This window comes from Wolffia australiana, chromosome 3 (assembly GCF_029677425.1).
Source record: "Wolffia australiana isolate 7733 chromosome 3, ASM2967742v1".
In the NCBI taxonomy this organism is placed as follows: domain Eukaryota; kingdom Viridiplantae; phylum Streptophyta; class Magnoliopsida; order Alismatales; family Araceae; genus Wolffia; species Wolffia australiana.
The window spans coordinates 3,434,404-3,443,897 of NC_135837.1; the positions used below are offsets into that span (position 1 = coordinate 3,434,404).

Consider the following 9,494-nt stretch of genomic DNA (forward strand, 5'->3'; position numbering starts at 1 on the left):
TTAGAATTCTCCGCCTATTTATAATGTTTTCCATTTCCACGTGGCAGTTTTTTATTGGCTGATAATTCTTCAGGAACAGTGGAACAGCTCTCCACTGTAGGACTGTAGTGTTCTCAGATGACGGACTGGTGTAAACGTCAATGTCTATGGACGGATGACGGTATCACGTCAACAGACAGCCCAAGATTTCACTGTTATTCACGTCATCGTCAAAGTCAACTTTGACTTCCTCGTCGTCGAGCAAAAAAAGAAGTCCACAGTCAAGATCACTCCCCCCTGTCTAGCGATGGCGTCCATATCAAAAGGCATCGGAACGAGAACAACTGATGTCTGAACACTGGATTTCGAGTATTTACCCGATACATCATATCAAGACAGATATCATGTGTGGCAGAGGAATATGCCGGACATTGGATCCGAAACCCCGATATAGGATATGGATATTGATACCTGATAGGTTGATATCAGTTTAAAATAGAAGGATACATTGTCCCATATACATCCCGTGAAAGAGGGCCATGAAAAGGAGTTGTTCATCATGGTGAGCTAACTGATGGTGGAATCCTCCTGGTTGTGTGGCTGAGAGGAAGCCTACAGGATTATCTCCGCCATCTAAGCTTCTCCACCGTCCCAATGCGGCACCATAGGCTTCATGGGCGATGAGGCAAGCAACTCCTCAATTTCCTTTTCCCCCTCATCCTCTCTCTCTCTCTATATATATAATCTCGATCTTCCCCTACCAGGGCACCATCTCCGTTACATTCTTCCTTCAGAAAGAGAGCTTCTGCTTCGTCCGCTGCTATTTGTCGTCGGGCGAAGACACCGAAGATGAGCGGCGGTGCAACCGCGTCGCTAACAAAACAGACATGCATCTTGATATTTAAGTACCAAGATCCTCTCTTGCTCCGCCTTCCTCCACCTGCAGCCAAGGAAACCCCTCGACCACGAGTGAGAAACATTCGCTAAATCAAGACACTAACTACACAAGATACAGAACGTAATATTATACTCTACTTTATTTCGAATTACTTGTCTTACCATAGCAGCCGGATAATTATATTGAAGGATCTGAATTACAGAATTTCGTTGGCGGCGGCGGAGGCGAGAAGCTTCGATGCAAAGAAGGAATGGTCAAATTGTCGCATAGGGACCAGGTGAGGTCTGCTCAACCACCCGTCGTCCATGCTACCCTGGCATGTAATCCAAACAAAAGAGCCTTCATTTTTTTTCTTATGTCATGTGTCTTCGAGCTTCAGATCTGTGTGGTTCGTCTGAGTGGCTAAAGATGGGATTTTTTAAAATTTGACCATTGGACGTGTAGCGGTCGAGGGGTAGCGGTGTCCTTTTTTAAATTCCAAGAGTAAGTACGACCCCACTTTCTATCTCTTCTCTCTCCACCCCAAGCGAGCATTGCGAGCGGGCCCCACTAGTATGAAAAGAACAAAGTAGAAAACCTAAAATCTAGTGCAAAAAATTGGATTTTTTGCAAGATGTATTTTTTTCCAAACCAAAATGTAGAGCAAAAAATTGTGCTCTATGACTCATGTGTTGACCTAGACCTACTAGGCTAGGAATTTGGGGGCGTGACCCCGTTTTGGGTAGAGGTAGGCTAATAATTTATCAGATTTGAATTTTGAAAAGGCTCAAACGATTTCAATTTGTCTAAATTAAATTGAATATTGAGTAAGTTCATCTACAGTTATTTATACTAGAATGTACTCAAAATGAGCATAAATTCATGTCATTTTAATTTGAGTTTATTCCATAAAATTTATAAACCAATACTGATGTAAATGTGCTAGATAATGGATGAGTATGGTTCTTCTCCATAGGGAACAAATCTTAGGGAAAAAACACTCCCAATATTGTGATTTTAAGGGGAGGAGAAGGCATACATATGATGAAGATGGTGAGATGAGATGGGGATAAGAACTATTTAATAAGAATAAGACAAATATTACCACAGGTGGTAGGCAGTGGAACATGAAGGAAGTGAGTGAAAACGAGAGAGTGGAATAGAGGAAGATGTGAAGAGGTGATGATAAGAAAATATGATAAATAAGGGGAAATGGTAAGAAAAAATATTTAAATTAGGGTTTAAAATTTAAACAAGTGGTTGTAGATGAGACATGACGAAGGTGGTAAATGATACGTGATGCAAGTGGTAAATGACAATGGGTGGCTATGGATGATGGTGGATAGTGATGATGAAATGGATATGACCTACCTAAGTGAATGTGTTGAAGATGGATCAATGTAAGACTAACCTTAGATCCCCATGTTTCACTGGGATCAACGCATTTTCTTGATGCATATCAACATCCCAACTTCTCTGTTGACCTTCTCCAAGAACTCAAGATACCAAGAACACCCTTCATGAACCTTTAAAATCTCGCTCTCTTTTAATTTGCATCTCTAGGATGAAGTGAGTTTAAAGATGTTTTTACAAAGATTGGGGGCCCAATATATATAACTACATGGATGGATAGAGAACATAAAGATGATGATACCCTCAAAACTTCAGCTAGATTCCAATGTGTTGACTTTAATCCAAAGAGTTCTCTCTCCTTTTCCTTACCCGCACCATCATGCCTTTTTTAAGGTTTTATCCTACTCATGGTATTAAATGCAATCATCAATTCAAATGACAAATTTTGAAGCTATATTTTTCATTGATACTATAGCTTCGTTATCCAGTATCATCATCCAAAATTGAAATATTGGTAAAGCCGCCTATCAAATTTCCTAATTATGATATCTGATACAACATGTGTCTTGATATCATCGTTTGACATTAGGTATGGGATCAGTGAACTCTAGTCGAAATCAACGTTGTACATTTAAGGATTCTGAAGCTCTCATCATTGGTCATGTCAAGGACAACGTCACCATTATTGTTGCCATTGGCAAAGCCAACATTGACATATGTGTCATCATCATCAAAGTCAACATTGACTACTATGTTGTCATCATAATAGTCAATATTACTCCTACATTATCATCATAAAAGTCAATATTGACTTCTGTGTCATCACCATGAAAGTCAATTTTTGACTTCCCCCTCATCATCAAGTATAAAATGAAGTTGATAGTCAAGACCAGTCCTACTGTTTTAATGGCAATGTTGACATCAATTGACGTCAACATCGATGTTGCCAATCTAAGGAGTCTCAAGATTCTATTGTTGGTCACATCAACATTAGAGTCATCATGATCAAAGTCAGCTTCAACTTTTGCAAAATTATTGTTAGTGAAAAAGAAGTTAACAATTGTGACTAGTCATGTTGTTCTAGTGAACCTGTTCGTCTAAGGAGTCCCAATTTGCATCAGTATTTATTTGCATTTTTGTCTCATCTGTCCTGCATTTGTTCAATTTTTCAATCCAATAAAAATTAAAAATAACTAAAAACATAACAATTTTGGTTAATTTCTATATCGAGATGTATTTAAAAGTACCGTTGAGGAAAAATTTATGTTTGGTAATGATGAAAATATATGTGACTGGCAAGCCAATCACACATTCATATCTCATTCCATGCTCATAAATAGAATATATTCTTTATAGTCCACATGTGAAACTTATAATGAAGTCTATAAATAAATGATCAGACATAGTGAATTATGATGAGATCTTAATACAGAGATGACTATTCTTTAAGCTTGCATTATAAATATTCTTATTCAAAAGATACGGGTGAAGGACATCAAAATATCCATATCTAATAGAACTATTTACCTCACTCATATGATGAGTATGGCTGATCATATACCAATTATTGTGGAGACATTAACAATAGATAGTGGATGCTCTTTTGTAGAAAGAGTTCATTGAATTGATCTGTATGAATGCCTAAATGATAATATACTAGACTTTCAATCAGGTTGATTCATGTCACAGTTGTGTAAGTCATCCTTGGACATGATACACTAAAGACGTATTGTGGATGGACAATTTTACTTTGACTATATTTATGAGCCTCTAATCATGGGATTCTAAACAGTCTTAGTTCGGGTGAATTAAGAAGATCACGAAGCCGATTGAGTCGTCAAAATAGGATCATCCACACTCGGTATAAGAGGAGTCAGCTCACAGAAGATGATGTGATGAATTTCTTGGCCAAGGTAGTTAAATATCAGTGAAGAGTTCTCTGATGATTTCTAAACCCTTGAGTACTAACTCGTATGACCGATTAGGGTTACGATAGCTTACCATACTTTAAGTCATCCTAGGAGAATCAAGTGGATGAGGGACTATACATACACGATAATTGATGATAAACATGTTCCATGAGTGAGTCGATATAGAGTCCTTTGTATCTTCTAGAGCACGAAGTATAACTTGGCAGTCCACATGTTGGACACTAAAGTATTGATTGGGTTAAATCGACCCGGCGTTAATTAATCTATATGATGATATAATTAATTAATTTAGAAGGCCAATAAAGGTTATTAGGCTATTGGAGTCTTTAATTAGACTGATACATGGGCCTAGAGCGTCACGCGCAAATGGTCTTTTGGACGTCACAATATATACTTAAGTTTGGGGGATTTTCTGAAAATATGCACTTAGTATAAGTAGGGGAAGGCCCTGAACTAAATTCATCCATGACAGAATTGTTCAGTGGGCTTCCCCTTCTTCTCCCTTCTCCCCTTAGCTCCTCTCCACTCTCGATGTAGTCGGAATGGTGTAATGATGACGATGGAGATTGAACAAAGCTCGTCAAGGCAAAGGAGGAGATTTGGTGTGCCATAGGCTACATGGATATGTTAAAAGGCTACACACATGAGCATCTTGACTTGTCTCTCTCAAAGATTAAAAAAATCACAGATTCAATCCATGCATAGGTGATTTGTTTCAATATTTTTTGATGCCATTACCATTCCATTAAAGTCTTCCACTACAAATCATTTTGAGTTCTTTGTCCAAATATAGGCCTCTAGAAAACACATTGGTAATTGGTAGCATTTCTACTATGCTTTTTGGATGGACGACAAACTGTCATGTTCCATTCAAATTCGTCATTTGCCATCGTCTATACCGATGGGTGGATGACTGATGATTGAATAAAGTGTCTTTAGTCATCTGTCATAGATGACTGATGAAGAAAATGAGGGAATAGCTGACGAGAATGACTGATGACATTTAGATGGCAGAAATGTGAAAGAATATATATTAAATAAAAATAAAATATAAAGTGTCTTCGTAGACGAAGAAGATATTGACGGTGATTGTTGATGAAGATTGTGAGTGAAGGGGACAATGACCGTACAGGATATGTGTGCAACCGATGATAACAGTGATGTGGATTGTCCATGGTACTAACAACGAAAAAAGGGTGAGACAAGTGCCAACAATGAAATATGACCATCGATGGCGTAAAAGACAACCACCGCCGATGGGATGGCTATTGTTGACAATGCGGATGATGACTATTGATACCATTGCCAAAGCTACCAACTAGCATGGGCGATGGGAGCAATGACTATCAACGAAGCAATAAATAAATGCAAAGGACGGGAATGAAAACCATAGATGATAGGGACGATGACTGCGGACAACAAGGCGGATGACTATTGATGATGGTGGGGGTGTTGTGATGATGATGGGACAAAGATCAATGATGACAGGGACAACAATCATCGACGGTGAGGAAGATGGCCAACAACAATGGGAATGATGATCAAGGAAGATCCCGACAGTGACTCATTCTTCCTTTACCTCTCTATCTCACTCATTCTCTCTCTCTCTCTATCTCATGTACGCTCTTCTAATTTGCTCTTGCTATCAATCTCTCTCTACCTGTCTCTCGCTCTATCTCACTTGCTTCCCTTCTATCACTCTCTCTCCCTTGTTCTCCCTCTCTGTCTTGCACACACTCTCGATGCTTGATCTCTTTCTCTAGTTGTCACTCTCTCTCTACCTCTCTCTCATTCTCTCTGTATGTCGCGTGGTCTTCTTGTTTGCTCTATTTCTCGTTCTGTCATTCTCTCTCTACCTCTCTCTCTATCTTCAGGCACACTTCTCGCTCTCTCTCTCTCTCTCCTCACACTCTCTCTTTATCTTTTTTCTCATTAGCTCTCTCACTTGCTGTCTCTTTTTCTTTCTCTCTCACTCTCTCTCTCTCTGTTTTGCTCTCTCTGGCTCACTCAACACTTGCAATCTATCTTGCACACTTTTTTCACTTTATCTCTCTTATCACACACACAATCTGTCACTTGGTCTCTCTTTCTATATCTCTCTCTCTGTGTTGTGGATGATGATTAAACATTAAACGGATAATAAATTTTAGTCCAACAAACTTAATTTCTACCTTTTTCCTCATTCATAATCATGAAAGTAGAAAGAAACATCAAACTTCTTCCACGACCCTCCGTCATCGTCATCGTAGTAACGTCGAGCTAAGACGATGACGTTGACGGATGACGAATACCGATCCGTATTTATATTTTCAATATCCACGTGGAGGTTTTTGACTGGTTTAGTGTCGTTCGGTTGATAGTTCGTCAAGAACAGCGGGAACAGCTCTCGACTGTGAGATTTCTAGCCTAACTCTTCCATCGTCGCTGGTAATCTGGCCGGTAAATCGGAGGTGGGGGCGACGCCGTTCTTCTCTGTCGCCTCGCTTTTGGCATTGAATCTCCAATTTCATCTCTTTTCTTCGTTCTTAGTTGCCTTGTCTCCTGGCGGAAGCTCGTCGATTGTGCATTGCGGATGGATTAGGCATTGTGTAAATGACTGCTTTGATTAGGCTTGAATTGAAACCTTGCGCTATTTTTTTTCTTCGGGAAGTAATGAATTTATTGAACTCTACACTCGCATGTCGGAAAGAGTGTCGGCGCGTCGTTAGGTTTCTAGAACTATGGTCTCGTTGATTGGAAGTCCGATTGTAATGGGTAGCATTCGGCGTTCTTTGGTTAAGATTTTCTTTGATTCAACTTTTTCGGTATAAAGTTTAATTAATTGCGATTCAACAAGGTTTTGACGTCGGATTGAATTCGCATCATGTCATTCCTAATGTCTTCTTTATAAAAACATTGCTTAAAAATCTTGTGGCGTTTTTTTATAAAATCATTGTATTGAATCTTACAATGTTGGAGCTCGCATAAAATCGACTCGTCGAGAAGTCTATTCCTTTTCTATTTTTCTTCCTCCAAATCAAGTACATTGCGCCGTGAGAGATTTCCCGCTTCATGATATAACTTATTTTTTCCATTCTCTGTTGGATCTCGCCTTAATTCTTATTTTTAACAGGAATTCAATGCGTTGTTCTTCATTTGCCTCTTCTTCTGCTTGCTTCCCTCGGCGCTTGATGAGCAGCATACAGTCACAGCACTCGCCCTTGATTCTACTAGTTTCAGTGAAAAATAGGGCCCGTTCATTTTTCTTAGCTCATTCCTTTCAGAAAAATCATTACCGAGGAGTTGTGCAACTCTCATCGGATGAAGGGTCTTCAGAGTACACTGCATTGAATATGAGTGGCGAGGGGTGTCAACTTAAACTAAGTGATTGTGAAGACGATCATCCGTTTGCCTTTTCTGATGGAAATATTCAGGATGAACGACTAACAATTTCTAGACCTTCTAAAAAGAGAGTGATCAAACCAGAAGTAGAGATTCAGAGAAGGCAGAAGATCGGTCTAGCAAATAAAGGAAGAATTCCTTGGAATAAAGGACGGCAGCATAGCCCTGGTGAGTTTTAATGCTGCCAAAATCTTATGGTTGATTGTCTGAAAAGCTGAATTGATTCTCTTGCTGTACAGAAACTCGAGAGAGAATTAGAAAAAGAACCATAGAGGCTTTAAGGGATCCGAAGGTGATTTGGTTATGACTTTTGAGCCAAAAATAAGTATATTTTTAATTTTTAATTCGTTTTGTTGTTTTCAGGTTCGGACGAAAATGGCTGAATCACCTCGTTCTCATAGGTACGGTTGAAGCTCCTCAATTTAGGTACCCACTGGAAGGGTGCTAATCACAGCAGCCAAATACCTTTAACACTTTCTGACATCATACTTTACATATTTATGAAGATTTATACGTTATGTATAATTATGTAACTTTTTATTTTCTTTTGCAGCGATCAAAGTAAGGCCAGGATTGGAATAGCATTGAAAAGAATCTGGTCGGAGCGCTTGAGAGCGAAGAAATTGCAAGCAAGATGTTATCAGGCTTGGGCTGAGGCTGTTGCAGGAGCAGCAAAGAAAGGCGGTCTCGACCAGCAGGAACTAGAATGGGATAGTTATGAAAAGATGAAATCTGAGATTCTATCCGAGCATCTACGCTGGAAAGAGCAGAGGGAAAGACAAAAGGAAATTGAGAAGCGGAGAGCGGAGAGGGCGCTCAAAGCCAGATCAGAGAAAACTGAAGGCCATAATCAAGAGAATAAAGACAATCAAGGGGTCAGAGGCAAAAGGCCAAAATGCAGTTCCAAGAAAACGTTTTTGGGAAAAAATGTTCTTCCTCCTCCCAAGAGTGCCAAAATTCGGGCTAAATTTATAAAGGTATCAAAGTCTGCTTATGTTGAATGGAATTTTGTTGAATTAATATTCGTTCTAATAAGTGTTTGGCATCTTCGTCACTCTCATTCAGTATTTGGTTTAAAGAAATGAGAGTGACGATGATGACTGTTAACATTTAGGTGCAGATGACGAGTGAATTACTGATTATTCTAATTTTTGTTAGGCATCATCGCCATCATCATCCATGTCTTACTTGAAGGAATGATGTTGATGATGACATTGATGACGATAACTCTTGGAAACTCTATGACTCTTCATTGGCATCGTCCACGGGCCATTGTTTGTGTTGATGACGCATCATTATTGTTTTTAATCTTTCAAAAAAAAAAAAGAATTCCCCTTCTATGCTGAAGATGATTGAATTGTCAGTCACCGTCAGCTGTTCTAGAATTAACCCAACCATGATCATCATCTGGTTGTAGGATGATGGTGATTCATTGTGGTTATTGTTGGTCATCGTCTGTTCGTCATGTCATCGCTGATGTCGAATCCTGATTCTAATGTGCAACCAATCTCAGTGAACTTCCTGCAATGTTATAACAGATAACATCGAAATATTTTTTTAACTTCCTTGGTTACATTTATTTTTTTTATCCATATTTTGTTGATTAGATAAGTTATGACCGAAGAACGAATGTTTTGCAGATTCATCAACGTAAACAATCCGAAGAACCCAGCATTGAACTCCCGGCCACCAGTGGGCCCCTCCCAGTTGCAGAGAAATGGGATTTAGAGTTCATCAAACGAGAGAAAATGCGCCAAACTGTGTCGTTTGCCGACCAAATACTGGCCATTAAGAAGCAAAGATTTGGACAGACCGAAGAAACCGGCTTCCTGATTTCACAGTCAGCTGATGAGCTGCATTTAAGCTAGGTACCTACAATCTTGTATCAAGGAAATAATTTCGATCTCACTGTATCAAATTTGCTAGAAGAAATGAAAAAAATAATAAAAATGCGGCGGAATTTATGATCAGAA

At 39.1% G+C, this 9,494-nt stretch overlaps 1 protein-coding gene across 1 annotated transcript; it reads left to right on the plus strand.

The window, feature by feature from the left end:
* The first annotated feature begins 6,487 nt into the window (after positions 1-6,487).
* Positions 6,488-9,494, plus strand: LOC144700659 (histone-lysine N-methyltransferase, H3 lysine-79 specific-like protein). The gene is made up of 6 exons (XM_078572111.1): positions 6,488-6,590; positions 7,253-7,689; positions 7,761-7,813; positions 7,885-7,922; positions 8,075-8,498; positions 9,162-9,494. Exons 2-6 carry the CDS (start codon positions 7,260-7,262, stop codon positions 9,387-9,389), a joined length of 1,173 nt encoding a protein of 390 aa, XP_078428237.1. The 5' UTR covers positions 6,488-6,590; positions 7,253-7,259; the 3' UTR covers positions 9,390-9,494.

What these genes read in the sequence shown, in the direction of transcription:
- LOC144700659 (XM_078572111.1), top strand. Translation starts at nt 7,260, where the DNA reads ATGCGTTGTTCTTCATTTGCCTCTTCTTCTGCTTGCTTCCCTCGGCGC. An exon ending in AGGCTTTAAGGGATCCGAAG is followed by an intron (nt 7,814 to 7,884) that starts GTGATTTGGTTA and finishes TGTTGTTTTCAG; the next exon opens with GTTCGGACGAAAATGGCTGA. An exon ending in TTCGGGCTAAATTTATAAAG is followed by an intron (nt 8,499 to 9,161) that starts GTATCAAAGTCT and finishes AATGTTTTGCAG; the next exon opens with ATTCATCAACGTAAACAATC.